This window comes from Dermacentor variabilis, chromosome 10, assembly GCF_050947875.1.
Source record: "Dermacentor variabilis isolate Ectoservices chromosome 10, ASM5094787v1, whole genome shotgun sequence".
NCBI classification, from domain to species: Eukaryota; Metazoa; Arthropoda; class Arachnida; order Ixodida; family Ixodidae; genus Dermacentor; species Dermacentor variabilis.
The window spans coordinates 79,799,719-79,820,029 of record NC_134577.1 but is presented as its reverse complement, the minus strand read 5'-3'; the positions used below and the strand labels follow the sequence as shown (position 1 = coordinate 79,820,029).

Below are 20,311 nucleotides of genomic sequence, written 5' to 3'. Positions count from 1 at the left end.
TGAATTATCAGGTCACATCAACATCACGATCATCACATCCCTTTCGGCACCATCGCACATGGCCAGCTGTTTGCTGAATTTGCCTACCGGACAGTGTTCTGTCATTCTGTGCTTGTTTGTTTGTTTAGTGCGCACTCCAGACAGCACTCTGCTGGCTCCAAGAAGTCTTTCTCGTGAAGTTATCGACAGTCCGAATGGGCCCGGCTCCGTGACTGAAGAGCCTGAACTACTGCCTACCGCAACGAGCTCAAATGCGGACATCATTGATGACCTGCTAGGCTGCAATGTGCCAATTCCTGCCGCCGTTACATTTGAAGACTTTGAAGACATCAACAGCACGGTGTTATAGTGTGCTGAACTGAACGATGACAAAACAATTGAGCAAGTTCTCCCACCGTCAAACTGCGACCCCGACTCGGATGATGGTGATGTGCCGTGTGCTCCGGAGCCTTCACATGCGGATCTGACTCAAGCCTTCGCAGTCCTTGCATTGGCGTACAGAGACAACACAAAACTGGCAGAAATACAGGTGGACTTGGTTGCACGTAAGCGGAAGTGCATGCAGCAATGAATTGACCACTTATTCCTTGCACAAGGGCCTTAATACGTAAATAAAATAATCGTTTGATAGTTTGGATTCATTTATGTTCCCTGTGGAATACGAATTATTGGTCATTGCCTGTATTGTTAGTCTCTAGGTTTGTAGCCCACAACATAACAAGGGCGAACCACGGTGCTCGCAAAAAGAAAGATCAAGACCAACCATGAGCGTAGAGCTCTTATCAACACGGAGCGCGTTGTAACATAAGCAGGCGACACCTGCTGTGTGCCGGAAGTCATGAGTGTAGTGATAAACTGTCCTTGTATTTTTTAATTTTGTTGCTTTCTTTTTTGTAGGAACAAATTAACTATCATACCAACAATTACGAACAACATCTGTTCGCCATAAAGTTGAAAAAAAATATGGATGACGCGCCCACGGCATCCAATCGGATAGCTCGCCCTACTGGAATTAAATGGTGACGTCGTGTCACCTGGTCAGGGGCAGCTGAAGACTCAGCCGAGTGACCTGCTGTGGTCGGTAGCTGTGTACATCTGTAAAACCTTAAAAATTACAACTTCACGCGGAGCACTTAGATGCATAAATTAATTATCAGAAAGGCCTACCCTTACAACTCGGTACGTTTGTAAAAAATCATCAAAATAGTTTCAAGGTCCCTTCAAGCAGTAGCATTCAAGTGTCTAATGGACAAAAGGCACTCGGATGACAGATTATTCCAGTCACTAATTGTTTACGGGAAGAATGAGAACTTAAATATTCATTCATGCAAAATAAGGAGTTAGAGAAAGCAAGTAAGCATGACAAGTGTGGTGTGATGCAAGTAGAGATAACTACGATGTGGAGATGAGCCCAAGCTTAAAATTAAAAAGAAAATAGTGGAATGCTCAACTTTGAATCGGGTGTGTAATGAAGCAACCTGGTGAGATTTCATCACTGAAAAAACAGAAACCAAGTGCATGTTGTTTGGAGTGTTGTTGAGAAACCACCAGTAATTTTTTGCATCTATCGTTGAAATTAGGTTGCGTAAGGTGTATCCTCTTCTTCCCACTGCATTCCTTTCAAAGCTTCGCACTGTCACATTGTAGTGACAGCAACAAAACCAAGCACTGCCAAACTTTGAGTGACAAATCAATATCAGTGACGATCAGACGAAAAATGGTCACCATGAAAAAGCAAAAGAGTGTACAAGTGATAATATGTATAATTATTTTTGCCTACCAGCTTGGTTTTTAAATACAATGCAAAATTTGTAAATAAGGTTTCTAAGTTTCTTCCGTACACCCCAGTTTTAGTCACGTATGTGTTAGCATTGGCAGAATGCACTGGTTACACCGTAAAAACCGGAATATAGGTCGATCCCCCAACTAACGAATTCTAAAAATGAAAAAAAAAAAAATATTTTCAATAGCAAAAGTACCGAAAGACACCCTTACCTTGAAACAAATGCGACTCATGCACAATAGTGACAGTATTTATTTAAATGCTGCTCGCATGTGCACCCGGCCAATTTTTAACAGTATCGCGTGACCATTGACTCGCGTGCTTGTCAGCACCTTATTAACGGCGCGGAGCGGCGAAACAAACGAGATACGCACAGGTGTACACGTGCGCTTACTTTCGCTACTTCGCCGCTCCGTGCCGTGATGATAAGGTGCTGACAAACACACGGGTCGATGGTCGCGCGATACTGTTAAAAATTGGCCGGGTGTACAGCACACAAAAGGGCACGAAGCGCGCAAGCGCTACTCCGAATCAGAGCAGCGCCTTTGATCAGAGTGGTCCGAACTAGAGTCGGATGACGAGTGCTTCTCGCTGCCCAGTCCAGAGGCGCGCGCGATCTCTACCACTTTCAAACGGATGCATTCGGCTGTCACAGGCAGCGATCTTACACGCAGCTCCCGGACGAACTCCACAACCTTGTCTCCCAATTCTGCGGTCCGCTGCGGTCCGCTCACAAAATGACGTTTTCTGTTGGTTTGCTGCTTCTGTCACCACCAGTACCGAATGCTCTTTTCGGATAATCCAAATTCGTGCTGTGCTGCGAGGTTGCCGTGGGCTTCTGCGCACTCAATCGCCTTTTTCTTGAAGGCGACGGTGACGTGTCGTCGGCTTCCGCTCATTTTGAAACAAAATGTGAAAAAGCAACCTTTAACCAATATAACTTTGTGACAATGTAAACGCAAATTCACAATGCCACAATGTCGCCACGACGCACTGCTGCTGATGGCGAAGGCGCTTCTTTACTTCATCCAGCCATTGTTACAAGACTTCCGTAGTTTTTCCGCCAATGTCCGGTACATAAGACGAGGGTCGATTTTTTGCAATGTTTTTTTGAAAAAAAGTTCGACCTATATTCCGGTTTTTACGGTACTTTCCTTTTCAAAGTTAGCGGCAATCTGCAGTTTGTCTCGAGACTGCCCGTCGCATCCAAACTATCAGTGACAGCAAAACACTGCGCAGCGTCGCATACTCACGGGAACGTCGAAGTATTCGCGCACGCCACGCCCCGTACGGCCCAGCACGGCAAACGAGCAGGTCTCGTCAAGGAAAAGCCGCAGCGTGAAGCGACGGCGCAGCTTCACCAGCTCCGGCAGAGGGCAGATCTTGCCTGTGCTGGCGTAGATGCCTTCGGCGACGAGGAAGCGGCGCGTCACGCTGGCCCTGGCCAACAACGAGCATGCCTCAGATCAGGAGTTCACTTTTTAACATCTGCACGACTCTCTGTGCAAGAAAAAAGGGGAACTGACCTAAGACATGCCGTGACATGGGCACAAAGTTAAGTTACATTATCACCAGAGTTCAGTGCTTAGGGTATTTCCCTAAAATGCAACAAAATTGTTTTGGTTTTTATTTACACCCGAAAATATGCCTTTTTTGGGGGGACATATATTCGAGCAAATAGCTTTCTTTGCCTATTTTGCATGTTTTCGGGGTTGGCCCAGTTGGGGGTCGGACTTCGTGGATACACAAACACTGATGCAAGGATGCACGTTGCTTCCAACCAAGTTCCGAAGCTCGCACGTCACCAAACATCAGCTAGCTCTTTGAGACACATGTGCTGTCGCTTGTGAACTCTGTGGTGTTTGATGGATTAGATGTATCGATTGAGCACTCGCGAAGGGCAGCCCTCCTCTCGCACCACCCTCCGACCATGAGGCGGCAGCAGGAAAAGGCTCCGGCGAGAGAGGAGGATGGCAGCCGTGCATATGACAAATTGGCTTACATGTGTTGCCGCCTATGCTACCAGAGTGGCGCGCTGGTCCGTGACTCTGTTCTCTACATAAATGCAACGGGTGTCACCTAAACAATAAGTGCATCAATCCTTTAATAAGGGAGATAGCTTTCTAGAGGACTTTTCTTCAAAAGAAGGTTCAACATACATATGTATGCGTACTGTATGCCGTTACATCCAATCACATACCCTCTGTGCATGTGTGACCGAATAGATGATGGCATAAAGTGTGTGTGTTTATCTAGGCAGCACCCTTTTTGTTGGAAGTACAGTGCTGTGTTGTCCAGCTCCTTCTCTCTTTCTGTGGTTCCCCATTCTCTCCCATGCCTGCTCTATTTCTGTAGTGAAAAGCAGAAGCTCGCCAGGGCCTCTCTTTGTAAACCACAAAAGTGGCGTATAGCCACAGGCCACATGCCTGATTTCGCTACTGCACATATATCCAGGGGGCAGACGTTCCGCAAATTTCTGAAAGCCAGGAAAAAGCTTTGAGAGCCACTGCGTCAACGGCCAGCAGCTGCGCAAAGCCTGCTCTCTGGGCAGGGTAGGCCAAGAGCTTTTAGTTGTTGAACCTCTTGTGTTTTGAATGCTAACCTGACATGCTGCTATCCTCATGTATAAAGGTGTCTCCTGCCTGTATCTTTATGCATCTATTATTGATACTATTTCTGCATGGATCCATACTAGCACGATGCTAAGGATCCAGATGCTTCTCAACATGTTTTTTGCATGAACTTACTTACTCACATACGGGGCAGAAATCTGGAGACTTACGAAAAGGGTTCTACTTAAATTGAGGACGATGCAACGAGCTATGGAAAGAAGAATGATGGGTGTAACATTACGGGATAAGAAAAGAGCAGATTGGGTGAGGGAACAAACGCGAGTTAATGACATCTTAGTTGAAATCAAGAAAAAGAAATGGGCATGGGCAGGACATGTAATGAGGAGGGTAGATAACCGATGGTCATTAAGGGTTACGGACTGGATTCCAAGGGAAGGGAAGCGTAGCAGGGGGCGGCAGACAGTTAGGTGGGCGGATGAGATTAAGAAGTTTGCAGGAATGACATGGCCACAATTAGTACATAACCGGGGTAGTTGGAGAAGTATGGGAGAGGCCTTTGCCCTGCAGTGGGCGTAACCAGGCTGATGATGATGATGACTTTGTCTAATAAAATTTCAAATTCAAAATTCTCAGCAAGCATGCGAAGCCTCACTCACTTCTTGGGGTCGGCCACGTCCCGCTCCTGCTGCTCCAGAAGCAGGCGTTCGAGGTCTTCCACATCGTTGTGCCGGAAGTAGTAGATGGTGCTGCGCGACGCCAGCAGGCCCATCTGAATGGCGTAGTTCACCTCTTCGTCCCTGCGGCAGGCACCACCCATGTTCATGCAACCATAGTGCTCCTCACAATTAATGTACAAGGAAAGGTGGCTCTGCGGCACCTCAGTACGCTTGGCAATGTTAGAGAGCGTCGGTGTAGGGGTCTTTGAATTGACAACTTCTTTAAAGGGAAGCTGAAGAGTCTGTCGAATTCAATAAGACACTCATATACGGATGCGGGAACCTTATAAACCATGAAGCTAAAATTTTGGGGGGATTTTTCACTTAGGAGTGACGCAATCGTAGGTTAAAATTGCGCTGTAGCTCCGCCCCCCGTCGAGCACCGCGCGCTGCTGCTGACGCTGACGATGCGAGCGGAGACCGGAAACCGCGGCGTAGTGACGTCAACACTGGTGTTCCGCTCCTTCCCAGTCTCCGCGACCGTGCCTGACTGGGCTTATTTCTGCGTGCGTGCCGTCCTAATCTGCTTTGCTCGACCCTACATTCCTTTGTTTGTGTGTATATAGGAGTGGTAGTTGACGTGCGCAGCATCAGTTGAACTTGTAGGCCGATCATGCTGGCGTTCTGTGCAGCCTACGCTTGCACGAACACCAGTGGCCGCGGTGATGTTTTGATGTTCCATTAGTTCCTGCAAGACAAGAAGCTTTCAGCTAAGTGGGAGGCTGCTGTGAAGCGAAACAACTTCAAGCACTCAAGAACAACAGTGTTGTGCTCTAACCACTTCCGTGACGATTACTACCGGAGTTTATCAATAATGCGTGCTTTGGGTTCTCCTAAAAAAAAAAATTAGCGCGCTGAACAGAAGGTGCATGTTTATCTCCCACCCTTGACGCAGGTTTCATCGCCAAGCGCCGCGAATTTTCTATTTGAACGTGTTGTGAAACAGCCTGCATGCAGCTACCATAACGCAGTGCAAGAGTAGAGTTTGCATGTGTTGGAAAGCTTGCTCACGCCAGGACGCTGCGCTCCCCCTTTTCTCGCACACATCGAGAAACTGACCATCTCACGTAGCTGACGGAATTCGCTGGTTACGAGTAGCTTACAGATGGCGCGCTGATGAAGGTTCTATACTACACGTGCTACTACAGCCGGTAAACTTTTCCCGCATTTAAACCGTCTGTGTAGATTGCCGACAGCTTTGGGGCAACGCACAAATGCCGAAGATCGCATCACCGCTTACGTTCTACGAGGAGAGGAGGCATGCAGGTACATAACACTACAGTTGTTTGCCTGGAAACATACTCACTGGAACGCTGAATGCAGCTTAGCAAAAAACATACTCGCCAAAGAACATTTCTAACACAAGGAGATGCTAACACTTCGCCTTCGTTCGCATGGAAAGTAGTGCTTGCACCAGCATTTTTTGCTTCTTGGAGAGGCCGGCTCTTCGCACTCGGCTCGTACATGTAGGGAGTAAAGTATAGACCCCTTACAAGTGATCTTGCATGCAACAGCGACAGCGTGACAAGCGAGGCGATGTCTGTCGCGTTCACTCGTCGCCTGCAAGCCGAACTCCACGCAAGCGACGGCTTTGAGCGACGACTTCCCGGTATGAGGGCAGCAATATACACGCCGAAACTAGCGTGACGCATGCTTTATCAATTTAAGTTGATGTATTTTACTGAAGAAGAGCATAAAATATTTCTGAAGGTCTTGCACTAGGTTCTTATTTTTACACGTGTAAAATTCAATAGTTTGCTTGTTCCGTGCGACAAACAGTAGTATTTGAGGTGTGTACATCCAGTTTCGGCTCCGCACTATTGGCTAGTCGCTCATAGCGTTTGCGGGCGACGAGTTCTAGATTTCTAGAAACGAGCGATCGAGCAACAACACCGAGCGATCTGTTCAAGCGACGGCCCGTTTTGTTGCTCGAAGCCGTCGCACGTCACCGTCGCGTGCAAAATCGCTCTCGTGGAGTTTGGACTTAACGTCGAACTCCTCAGAGAAACGCAAGCTCTCGAAATTTTCCATGACCGTCTCAGCAAAACACCACCAAACTACCTTGAACCGTGCTTCATGCGTAGCGGCAGCAGTCGATCCGGACGAACACCATTGTTGACGTCACGAGGCGCCCGACCAATCACAGGCGAAAACGAGGCGCACGAGCTGGGCGTGTCTGCTGCTGCACTTTTCGTCGAAATAAAATATGTTTGTGCTTTATTTCGCTCAATTTCGATGCGATATTTGAATTCAGAGGGTTGAAAACCACGACGTACTGCTCTTCACTCATTTTTTCTGGAAAAGCTTTCAGCTTCCCTTTAAAAAGGTGGGTCACTTTGAAAACCCCTCCGACTACAGATGTTCCGTCTGTCGTGCTTAGGCTGTACTGAATTGACGCCATGATGGCGAGTGGCTTTGGTTAACGCTCAATGAACTACATCTACGCCTGGCCTGACCATCTACGCCTGGCATTAAATGGCTGCCCATTTAATGTTTAGTCGGCGAGCTGCAAACATTGACAAGGAAAGCAACTTAACATGCCGGCAGATATGATGGGACACGCATGCGCACGGCCGTCCGAGCACTAGTCTCGACTGCAGGAACTGCACCGGAAGATGGCACGTCGATGCTGTTTGGCACGCACTCCCGTGGTCTGTATACTTTTGCTCACTGGTGTACATCATGCGATGGACGTGCAATGACATTCAAGCGGTAACATGAAAGAGTGCAAGCATGCTACTTCAACCAACCGAGACGCACGCAAATATGACGTCTCCCTGCTTGGCGTAGGATGGGATGGCGCTCGAGATGGTCGAAAAGCCGTAAGAGTAGAGACACGCTTCCTCGACACCCATGAATTCGGCCAGGCGGCTCTCGAGCTCCAGGTGGATGTCTGTGCAGCAGAGAAAAAACCTCGGTCAAGCACATCCCTCAACGGGTCACGCAGGTTCCCCGTTTACTGAATTTGAATACGCACCCTACTTTTAGAGGGACACTGAAAATAATATTCAGGTGCACTGTATCAGTACATTTCCCTTCAGCAATACCAACAGAGCCTCCTTTCAATGTGACGGGAGGATTGGCAAGCCAGAAAAGGTGCAGAAATGAAAGACAGGAGCTGCCTTGGAATTCCCGCATCAGAACGCCGTGACATCATTCAGCATTTCCCTTTGGCGTAACTACAAGGAAAGGGTGTTAGTGTCAGCCACGCCTTGTTACCGTGCAATAAATTATGCCTTCCATAGAAACGGTGCAGGCACATGGCAGGAGGTGGCTGGGCTACCATTTGGCTGGTATGAAAACGCTGAAGAACTAAGACTCCCTTGACCATGTGGGCACAAACCTGGTGCCAGCCCAATCCATCAGGGGAAAAAAAAGAAAGAAGTGACTTGTCCTCAACTTGAACTATGACAAATATAATTTAAATGTGCAGAATTTACCACCACAAAATGGAAGGTTTTCAATCTTGAAGGGGCACAATAAAGCAGCATTAAATTAAGTTCTACTTGTAAAGCATCCTTTAAAACGCCCTTTTGATTTATTTATTAAAGAGCTCCTCACCAGGCCCCATAGCGAATTTTGGTTATATGCTGGAAGTTCTGCTGATGATGTCGTGCATGAGCTGTTGTTATTGTCTCATTTTGCGCAATGCACGATTCTGCATGCTGTGCATGAGGGCACCCAACTAGCGATATAAATCAGTGCTACACGAATACCGAGGCAGACACGAGCAGATCACAGAGCATGATCCTGTGCTGGACACACAGTCGAAAATGGCATAGTTTCGGTGTCAGGGCACGCGACTGCATAATGTGGGAAGAAGCAGACGAAGCGGAAGTACATCTTGCTGCGATGTGAAGTAAAAAAAATACACGCAGACATTTGGTTTGTGTGTTTTATGATTTCCCTAAGCTTTAATTTGTGTATTCTAGCAACATATTACACAAATAATAGATGTTGGCTTGAATAATTCTCGAAGTCACGTGTCAGCATAAGCGACATCACAGCAAAGACGCATGTACGTAGGCGCACTAGCACGTACAGTCAACGACCGATTTTTCAGACCCTCTAGGGAACGTAAAAACGTCCGAAAATTCAGGCAGTCCGAAAAAATGAATGCATGCAAGAAAATGCACTTTTTCTTTCTTTTATCGGATCTTGAGGTAAAGGGCGAAGTACCAGGCTTCCGAAACCCTGCCAAAGCATCAGTGAAGTGGCTATAAAAAGAAGCGTTCAAAAACTGTGTATGCAGCCGACTGCCGGTTTATTATGTACAGTGCATCGTCGGGCAGCCGGTGTTATTGCTGCAGTGGCTTAAAGAACTTGTTGATTGTTGTTTGGACGGCGTTCCGGTTGCATGCGATCATATTCGCCTCGATCTGAGCAAGGGTCATGTCAGCACTGTACACCGATGAAAGAGTCAACAGTGCACGCGTCAACTCGGCGCTTGTAGTCGGCGCAGGCATTGGCTCCTCATTTTCAACATCGGAGTCTTCTGAATCCCTCACAACCTGACGGACTATTTCCTCGTCAGTCAGTTCTGCGCAGAAGTCGAGCTCGTTGTCAGCGTCGACAAACTGTTCGAAAGTTATTTCCGTAGGTATGGAAACTCCAGCAGAGCGGAGGTCATTGATTACGTCGTCCATGGGCGCCGAACTCCTTGCTCACGCCAGCCTGGGATCGGCCGCTTACGACTTGCTTAATAATGGCAGTTTTCTTCTCCATCGTTAGCCGACGGTACTGCTATCCACGCTTCGATGCCATCGGCGAGGACGACGAAGACGGAGTGGGGGCCATCCAAGGCAAGCGAAATCATCAAGTTGCGAACAGTGGAGCTCGCTGACGAGCGTCGAAGCACCTAGGCCTAGCGTCGCATAGCACGCTTGCACAGCACAACCACACACCACGCTAGCCAAAACGTGGCCGGCGTAAACAAACGAAATGGCGCCGCTCCGGAAACTCCACCGGAGGCGGAAGTGCGGCGATAAACATAGCCAGCGTGGCCAGACTAAATTGGTGTGTGACGGCTAGATTCGGCTAGTCGTGGTTCAAAGCGGTGATATGCTACGGCTGCAAGTCGATTTCCTTCGCAAGGGCGCTGCGCGAGGAGCCAAAGGACCTTCCGTCGCGTCAAAAAGTCCGGAAAATTGGACGGCGGGGGGTTCGAGCGTCCGAAACTTCAGATGTCCTTATACATTGATTCTATGGGGCTCGTGGCGGTGCCGCGAAGACGTCCGAAATATCAGGCATGTCCGAAAATTTGGGCGTCCGAAAATTCATTCGTTGACTGTATACATTGTCCCTCCAGCTTGAAGCGCAGCGCCCTCGAGGAGAAGAGGAAACGGCATTCGGTTCGAAATTTCAGCTCTTTCCGCAACTTGTGGTGATGTAATACTTAGCAAACACGATCGTTAGCGCACATTGTATGCTCTGCGCTTGTCAACTCAATATGGCCAGACCTGGTGAGGGACCCTTTCAGAGGTGAAAGAAGAGTTTATTACTGGGGAAACTGAAAGCCAAAATGCCTTTTTCCAAAATTTCACACTGACATCTCAGCACTGCTATGTCAGTTATTTTTTAATGAAACCGCTGTTTTATGCACTGAAGCACAAAAGTAACTGGAACACCAAAGCGTTTTGACGGACACGTTGAAAATGTCTCCAAACTGATGCTGTCCACAGAATTTGTTCGAAGTGGATACACTGTGGGAACTCAGCAGCTACAATTCCTAGATTGAAATACATTGTGTAAAGCAATTAATAAAAATTTAATTAGTGTAATTACATTAATTATTCAATTGAATATTTTGATTTCCCATAGACATAATGGCCACTTCATCAAGCCATTTAGATCAAGGGTTAGAATTGTACTGTCTGCCATAGGCAATATTAAAAAAGTTTGCGCAGCTAAAGAAAGCACCTTGTATTACTAGGCAGCTGCCAATCAGTGAGATGCACTATCAGATTTAAGTGAATCATGTGCTTCACGATATTCCAACCACCTGGCCAAAAGCACGCACTTTCAAAACCAGCAAAAGACACCATTATTTGCGGATTGCATAGTCTTGGTTAAAAAAATTTGTTATCTTCTTGCACACCAGTAGGTTCGCCACGACCACTCTAGGTACCAATTTCTCAGATTCAATGCACCCGAGGTGGAAATTCCCTGTTTTATCCCCGAATATCCCAGAACTGACGAATTCCCTGAAATTACCAGGTTTTCCCCCAATGGTAAATGCCCCGACACATTATGGCCCACAACTTGGTCGTGGGGACATCGATTTGTAATAAAACACTCGTCTTCTCACCAACAGTGCCAAAGAACCCTCGGGGCCCACACGAGCCAACGCCGTACCGCCGCAGGCCACCAATGGCAGCCTCCTGGGTGCCCTCCAGCTCGGTTAGGCCCAGGTAGTTGTGACTGGCCAGGTTGAGGCACGGCTGACCGTCCACCACCACTGTCCGGCCAACTTTGCTGCAACATGCAGGGTCAAAAATGGTGAAACGCTCCCTAGGCTGCGTTTAACTCCCAGTGCATAAAAAAAAAAATTTCCAATGAGGCCCGATGAGAGGCCCTTTAAAAAATTTGACGTTTTAGAACTTCTGCGTATAAAACCTATAATTGTATCAAGCACAGTCAAACCTGGATATAGCGAATTATTGCGTATAACGAACAGTTTTAAAATCACCTTGAAAATTTTAGAGCACAGCTCTAAGTCACCTGCTCCTCCAGCGAAAGACACCGTCGGTGCCATACTTTGTAACCGAGCGAACACGGAGCGCTGCAGGAGATGAAAGACGGCGATAGCGAAGAGAGTAAAGGAGGAAAGCGGAGGAGGAGGGTATGGAAAAAGCACGATAAGAAAAGCGTAATGCATTGCAAGATGGACTCTGCAGCGATCATGGCTACAAGATGGCGCCAGAGTAGCATGCGTCATCAGTCAAAAAAAAAAAAAAAACACTGCATAAGCGGAGCTCCATCAGCAGTGGCTGCTGTGAATCGCGCCCATGCGTCACACACGCGCGGCCTCTCATAATCTGATTTGCGAGGCAGTCATGTCTTACTTTACTCCATTTGGAATGTACTGCCCGAGACTAATTGTCCGCACCAGCCAATATATCACGAGAAGCTGCACTCAAATTTCGCATTAGGGAGTATCGTAATCGTAGGTGAATTTTTGTATAAAATTTTTATTTTATATATTATATATCAAATTATTGACACATCAAATTATTTCAGGATCCCTTTTGAGTTTCGTAGATCTGGGTGCGACTGTGCTAATTTTTATGATGTTAAAAAGACTACTTTTTCTTCAATTTGATAAAATCGCGCAGTTCAATTTGCTTTTTGCTTTGAATGAAGAATTAATACAGTAAAAACTCGTTATTTCGAATTCCACGGTGATGCTACAAAAATTCAAATTAACGAAAGTCGCTAAAAGATATCGCTCGGTTAAGGCGTATATAGTCCTACGAGATCTTAGCATGCGCGTAGAGACGCTACATCACGCTGGTGTGAACAACATTGTCTATACTTCGAACCACTGCTACAGCCAGCATAAACAGACGCAACCAATGAGGTCCAACGTGCCCGATGTTGAAATGGCTTTTGCTCCATCTGCGCATTCGTCGTGCCAACTGGTGCGGAGAAAAAAACTGTCGCAGTTTTTCGACCAAAGCGAAGCATCGATTGCGGTAGCAAATTAGTAGATAGCTATATGAAGTAAGGATAATAATTTTATCAGTTTTATAAACTTGTAAACCTTCATTTACTAACCAAATTAACAAGTACGGTGTCATGCGCACACAGGCAAACATGAACACATCTCGCTCGATGACTGCGGAAACTCACTGAAAGACGCTGGAGTGAGGAATCGCGGAAGTAGCAGCGAGTGAATAGACCTTCGTACAGCTCTCGCTTAACGCAAACAAAACGTAGAAAGCACATTGCACATGAAGCTACCGGCACTATGCGCAGTCTGCAAATATAACAAATCGCTTTGAAGAAGAGGCCCACATGGATGCGTACTTTTGCCACATCGCTGATTGCTTTCAAGGTGCGGAGCCAGCATGGCCACGCCGTAAGCCAGAGAAAAACGTTCTCCCCTCGATTCGCCTCACCCCTGTGCCTCGCGCGCACGCGACAGGAGAAGGCACGCATCTGCCCCGCCTTCCTCGCTCGAGCACGCGAGATTGAGCCGCATTCGCCTGCTCACCCTTGCACGCTTTCTCTTGCACATACAGCATATGGCGCACGGCGACGATTTTATCGCCCTTGAGCTTTATACGGAACATCCTGGGAGAGAAGCAACTTGCAACAGAGGTGTTAGCCACGCATGGCCAGGCGCAAATGCATCTCTCTCAAATCAAGCCTAAACAAAGGGCCACAGATGGAAAAAGCAACACTGCATGGCCCGCGCGGTGACGCCGGCGCCGCCAACGTACACCCGTGCACTAGCACTCTCCCCATCCACGATAATGCGGAGTTCGAATCATCGGTGGTGGTGCGGATTTCAGTGCGAATTAGCGCGATGTGTTACATATTGCTTTCAATACATTGCTGGACGGATCGTGGCAGCTACTTCGAATTATCCGAAATTTTGAATTAACAAGCTTTTACTGTACTTCCCATATGCATAGTATTCACATTGTGCATAACTACACAACTGATGCAGCAAAAGGAATAATGCTGGCTCCCCATATTCTAATGTTCACATCACTTCATGGCACAAACATTCATTGATTTGTAGAAATTTGGTCACACACCCGTTAAACAAGTCAAACCCTGCATCTGAAAATTGCTGGAAATCATAAAAGTGGTGCAACTCAAAAGCACGCATATCATCCAGTCGAAATTCAGATTTGGGGGTCATTTTCTTTCTTTGCGCTCCAGTCTTATTTCGCGACATATGTGGTACCCACTCCATGAGGCACTCATTCTTGATGGCAGATGTTTACAGTTTTGTTTTGATTTAGTGCAAGACGGACATACAGTGCGGAAACCATTGAACAAGCAAAGTGAAAGGCACCTCAATTTCTGCTCCAGCATCAAACTTGCCGACTGTCACATTGTGGAGCTATGATGTCGGCCACAGATGTGCGCAATTGAGAAAATTGTCCTGGATCGTTTGTACAGCATGTGTTGTGTGGCTGCCGCACTCTCGCAGCCTTCTCTGTTTACACGATGTGCCGTTTCACACAAGTTCAACCAACATGGCGGTTAGTGTTTTAAATTTGCATGCATTGAACAAAACTGCATTTTTTGCACAATTTCGCGTAAAATACTAATGACTTCTTACAAAAAGTAAGCACATGTTGATACAGTACAGTGCCTTTGGTCTTAGGCTTACAGAGCAGGCACGAAGGTCATTGTGATCAAATGACGTTGTAATCAACTTAATGATGATTCGCACACGTCAGTGTCAGCATGCTAAGTTTTCATGGAAGACTTGCACATTTTTTTGTGCACCAGCAGTGTTTACACAAGCCGAGTGGCAATGCCATTCGAAGCAGGGCATGCATCTTGATGTTGGCGTCACAGTTTGCGAGACGTGGTGACAAGCAACATGTCTTTGTTGCCAAGCTATCAGTGCCATTTTATGGCCACGTCAGGCAATGGAGTCTTTCAACTGCAGCACGAATAGTAATTAGACTTATGACTGTGAATCCATCAAGTGAGTTGCGAAAACTGTGATTTGCTTGCTTATCATGGTGCAGCATATTTTTGCGAGCAGTGAAGACTGCGCTTGATCCGCTTGTCATCGTTGTTAAACTAATCCAGTAGTCCTCTGTTCAGCGCATAGTTACCGGCATCTTCTTCTCTTCCGGAAAATCTTAAAGAACGGCATCGTAGCACAGGCTCAAAGCGAATTATGCAATTCTTGCCTCAATGTAGCAACATGTAGCAGCTTTCACCTGTTGGCGCAGTATAGCGCAATTGACTGCGTAATCATATCATTGAGTTGCCACTGGCTGCAGTTAGATGTAGCACTTGCAACTCTGAGGTGTAAACATAACATCTGATGATGATAGTAATAATTAGTGAACTCCCCTTTCCCATCAGTGACCCGTGCCACCACCCATGAGCATTATTTAAGTTCATATCCAACTTTAATGCCATTAAATACATTTTCATTTCCACTCCTTTCTGTTTGCTATAATAATTGCATCATTAAACCCACCTGCAGCAATCTAACAATGTTTATTTGCCATTACTCCGGTTCTCTCTGTCCCTTGGAACCCTAGCATGCAAACTTCCAAACGTCCTTGCTCATCTCCCCTATGTCCATGTTTACCTTCCCGTTATTTCTGCCTTTAATCCCGAGCACTTCACGAAGACTCAACTACATTTTTATCTAATTTGGGATGTACGTTCAGGCATTTTAAAAAAGATGTGCATGATAATTGTTGCAGCATTTTTGCAAGCTATGCACAGGCCATATTCTTGGGCAAACCTCTTATTCCTCTGCATTTCTTGAAAGCCTGGCATTACGAAAGTGGCCCTTATTAAAAAGAGTGCATTATCATCATTTCTTAAGAGGTACTGCTGAGCTTACCTGGTGATTATCCTAGGGTTAAGCACATAATCATCAGGCGGGGTGCTTGATACCAGGGGCTCTGGGCGCCATTCAGCAATGAGTTCTTCCTTTTCCTGTTAGGACAATGCAGAAAAAAAGAAAGCTTCAATACCTGCTTGAACAGATATGCCCTAAATTCGTCATCCGTTCAGAAAGACAAGTGTTAATTCCTGTTTAACATATGCTGGCATGACATTTGAGACTTTGTGTCTTTTGCTTTAAATGAGGGTCTTCGACCTCGAGACTCTAGAAAAAAATACTCACAAGCCTAGGAGCCTCCTAAATAATTTACTGTAACAGCTTTTCTACTGGCAATTTGGGGTTTTGTTTCCCATAATGGGTGGGTGTCGAGATGTCATGACGCGAGTGCATGACGAGACGTGGCACTTGTCCTGGCTCGGCTCGTTCAGTTTGCTATGCTGATACTTGTGTGGTCCAATGTAGCAACATAAGATGAACAGGCAAGCTGAGGCTAACGCCAAGATGTCACAGTGTTCTGCTCTCATAAGACCACCTTCTGTGTCATGGCACCACGACACACCATCGAAAACGAAGCTAAAATCTACCGTAGAAAAACTGTTCTAGTAAATTCTTTGGGACACTTTGAGAGTTGCCAGTACTTTTTCCAGAGTTTCAGGATCAAAGACCTTCATTGAAGGCACAAAAATAAAAAGTTGGATATTTCATGTCAGTACTTTTTTAAAGGGCAACTGCAATAAAATTTGGGACACATAAAATGCCTAGTGTGAGAGAGGGCAAATATATAACATCCACCATGCAACATTTTACATTTGAAATACGAAACGACGTGTCACGAAAAGCCACAAAAATGAATGTGTTTGATACTGAAACTGAAAAAAGAAACGCATCACTACCACTCACTCGAACTGACGCACAACCAAAAACATCGAAAAGCAGCACGGCTCCTCAGCACGATCACAGAGATTCCGTGACACTCGAGGCACCGCTGAAGACCTTGGAGGAGACATGCCGAGATTCATGCCACATCTGCTAACTATCATCTGCTTAGGCTATTAATAAAACGTTAAGACACCTGTTCAGCAGCTTTGCCAAGATTGATTTGGTAATCTTTCAATAATTAAGATTTGATAATCAAGGGTGATTCGATAAACGCACTGAAGTGAGTGCAATGCTTTTCAATGAATGTATTGAAAATTGATCTTTTTAAAAGGACCTAATGATAACAGAGATATAAATTGTGCAGTGCTTACTTTTCCCTTTCCTGCTCAACACATTTCCTTTTAGCTGGGGTAGTGTCAACAGTAGCGCCTCTTATGGCAACATTTAAAAGTTGGCATCTGACAAAAGCGTCCAAGAGTGACAAAGAAGTGAGGACAGAACAGGCGAAGCATGTTAACCACCCCTTCCCCGTTTGCTGTAAGATTGGAAGAGTGTACATGCATGCGCAACCTTTCGCTCAGGACTTGTTCGTGGTCACGAAAAATCGCCACATGGTTGGTTGTCTTATGGGCTGTAGCACTAGCTACGGTGTCTTTAACGGTGGCAAAAACAGAGGTGGCCATGAAAACTGCAGGAGAAAGTGAACAACCTTGAAGCAATACACTGTTACTATCACTGCCACATAGTTTTGCTGAAAGATTCGCAGTGTCACCGTTTTGTACGGCGAGGCACCACTTCCACGCCTGCGCACGACACTGGCCTCAATAACAGTGACCAATAAAGGGCTTTCCTGGTGCTTCTTCACCAGTGTGGGATGCAAATATAAGTGGGCTGTGTGCTCCCATGAATCGCTGCTTACCACACAAATCACTGGGTCTACGATTGCAATTGTACCCGGTTTCCTAATGTAATTGCAAGGCGAGATTCAATGTTGGGATCCAGTACCCTGTCAAGCCGGAACCCTACAATCTTTTATGTGAGACTGAGGCATCCTGCATGCGGTGGAATAACATTTGTCTCGCATATGCATGCCAGCGTTGCCAGCAGATCACGGATGTTTCGGCACTATGCTCAAAAAGCGTTGAACCACCCCTCTAAAACGGACATGCTCTTACTGAATGTTTGTTCCTCAGAGAAAGAAGCATTGGGTATGCACGACTCTTCAATGAGCCTCCTTGATGCCAATTTGGGTCACAGGATATGTGCCACTGGGTGTGATGCTCTTCATCATAACATATACAACACATCATCACCAATTATGCACCCATCATAAGATAGTCTGCTAATCGCATTAATGTCACCAATCATCTTCATAGGATGGATGCACGTCCAATCTGTTTGCTTCTAAGGTATAGAGAGTTTAGACTTTTGTCTAACGAAAAAAAAAAAAGAAACATTCATGCACCGATGAATCCTGCCCATTGAAAGTATAGTTTCAGCAGAATCTGGAATCTTCAGAATCATGAATAGTATATAGATGCAGTATGGATTACAAATCTTTAATTCTGCAGCGAAGTTTTATCAAGGTTACAGAATGTGGAGACTCCGTGCAATGACTGTTGACAGGAATGTCAGATTTGAGAACGCCAATTATATAATGTCTGGCGTATTAGGAGAGCATTTATCCAGATACTTCAACAATATGCCTGATGTCCCAACTCCAACTCAAGGCCGTCCAGAGGGCCCAAGAACTGGTGGAGCGTCACCACGTTCCCGTCCCGACTTGGGCGTCGCCTACGGTTTCGGCCCCAGGAGCTCCCCGCGTGCGATCTTTAACGACTTAGACCCCTCAGGACCTCAATAAAGTTCTTGACTGACTGATGTAAAGCATTGTGAACAACAATGAAAGATGTGAACCCACTACACGATGGTGCACTCAAACACCTTGCCGTCTACCTTCCAACTCGTTTTACCAAAACACTTTACATACATTAATCAAATCTGCCACACAGATCCGATGAAAAGTGCTTTTTGAAGAACTATCTTGCTGTGCACAATTATTTCCCACGGCGTCCGAAGAGCATAATACGTGCAAAATTTGAGGTCAGTACACGTTTAAGAAAGTAAGTTGTGCAGAAATAACATGACAAAAAGCTTGGCATCCATCTAAATGTAGCACGTCCCTACAAAGGAAACCCAGATAAGCTCCTCAGAAAATTTTGCAGTTAAAAAAAAAAAGTTGTGTCGATGCAGAGGTTTAAACCAGCACAACCAAGTTCGACCTACCTTCCATGTGTATGCTAGCTTTGCCTTGCTAGAGATTGTTAACCAACTGCTTCCGGTGTTTTCAGCTTGCTAGACTGTTACAAATCACCGTTTCAACGTTTCAGTGCACACCCACAATAAGGGCGAAAGAAGTCTCGACATCCCATTGCAAAATGTGCTCCCCACAAACATAACTTGCCCGGTCACTTTTGTCAGTGACAAGTGGCAGATCTGGGCCGCCAACGCACTTTACAATCTGGAGCGACCGTCGCGCACATTTGAAAGCAGTGACCTTTCACTTGTCGCCTTACGGCACGAAACAAAACAAACGAAATCGGGTCACACACGAACTGAGTTGGCGTGCCGGCCATGGCTATACGTTTGTTGCGTGTGTCGCTCCTGTAGTTGATGTGAACCCAGCACAAAGGCCAGCCGACGGGGTAACATAAAGGATGTTATCACACGATCCACGTTCAAGGAGGCGATACGAAAAATCGCGTTTTTTTTTTTTTCGTTTCGCGTGGGTCGTTTTGGAATGCCGCACTTACCTTCTCAGTGAGTCTCGACTTCCCGGCATCGGCGGGAGTGCTCTTACGTAGCAGCAACCAGAGGACCCATACGAACAGGAGAGCCTCCAGCGCCAGATGATATGCGGGGGCCTGCGACAGAAAAACAACGGCGCAAGGTTTCAACCACACACAGTGTCTACTTTCATGCACAGCGGTTCACTGACGAGATCAACGGGAGAAAGATAGGTGCCGTGTCATAACTGAGCGACAATGTCAACTTCCGATCCGCTGAAGCCACGAAACCCGGCTCTGGTTTCCGCGGACCACGCACCGTCTACACTCGATCGGCATGTGAATGCGTAACGCACGCGCTTTTAAAAACGAGCGCCGATTCATTTCTTTTCAACTTTTCCCTCACCACCGACGACGACACCGCGATTGCACATTGCACAGACGTCAGAGATCGCGAATCAGCGGTGGTACGAGGCGAAGCACGTTTTGCCGACGCGGGCAAGTCGACAACTGACACAGCGCACGAACGGCTGGCGCAGAGCCGGCGACGTTTCACTCACCCGGAGGAACGCTTCGAACATTTCGTAAAGTTCCCAAGATACTGCTGTCACGGCCATGCTTTCTTCTCTTTCTAACTCCTTCGCCGAGTGGGATGGTTCTCCTTTGACGATAGGTTGACGGCCGGTCGAGAGCTACAACGGGTTGATCGTAGAGCCGCCTCGCCCAGGCGGAACCGTCACGATTGTTGGGGCAGTGCGCGTCGCAAATGCGCGGCGTAGTTACGGCAGTAGCGGCAAGCGATTTCAGTTACACGACCTTCCGTACCAAATCGTGCTCTAAGGACCGCGTGCCGTACAGCGCGACGCCCGCCACCCCGACGATGTCGTCGGCCGGCGAATGAGTGACGAGTGAGCGAGGAGGAAACGGCGTGGTGGAGAGGGCGAACGAAAAAGGGTGTACGCATGGGTAGGCCACTCTGTAGCATGGGTGTACGATACGAACGCGATTGGAGCGAG

At 46.8% G+C, this 20,311-nt stretch overlaps 1 protein-coding gene across 1 annotated transcript in view; it reads right to left on the bottom strand.

Annotated features, from left to right (window-relative positions):
- Spt-I (serine palmitoyltransferase subunit I) overlaps positions 1–20,263 on the bottom strand; it is a 32,756-nt gene extending 12,493 nt beyond the window's left edge. The window contains exons 1-7 of the mRNA XM_075672997.1: positions 19,856–20,263; positions 19,323–19,433; positions 15,628–15,722; positions 11,380–11,546; positions 7,833–7,965; positions 5,013–5,153; positions 3,037–3,223 (exon numbers count right to left, since the gene is read on the bottom strand). Of these exons, the coding sequence (XP_075529112.1) occupies positions 3,037–3,223; positions 5,013–5,153; positions 7,833–7,965; positions 11,380–11,546; positions 15,628–15,722; positions 19,323–19,433; positions 19,856–19,912 (891 nt within the window). The 5' untranslated portion in view covers positions 19,913–20,263. The remainder of the gene's footprint in view (positions 1–3,036; positions 3,224–5,012; positions 5,154–7,832; positions 7,966–11,379; positions 11,547–15,627; positions 15,723–19,322; positions 19,434–19,855) is intronic.
- Between the last annotated feature and the right edge of the window lie 48 nt (positions 20,264–20,311).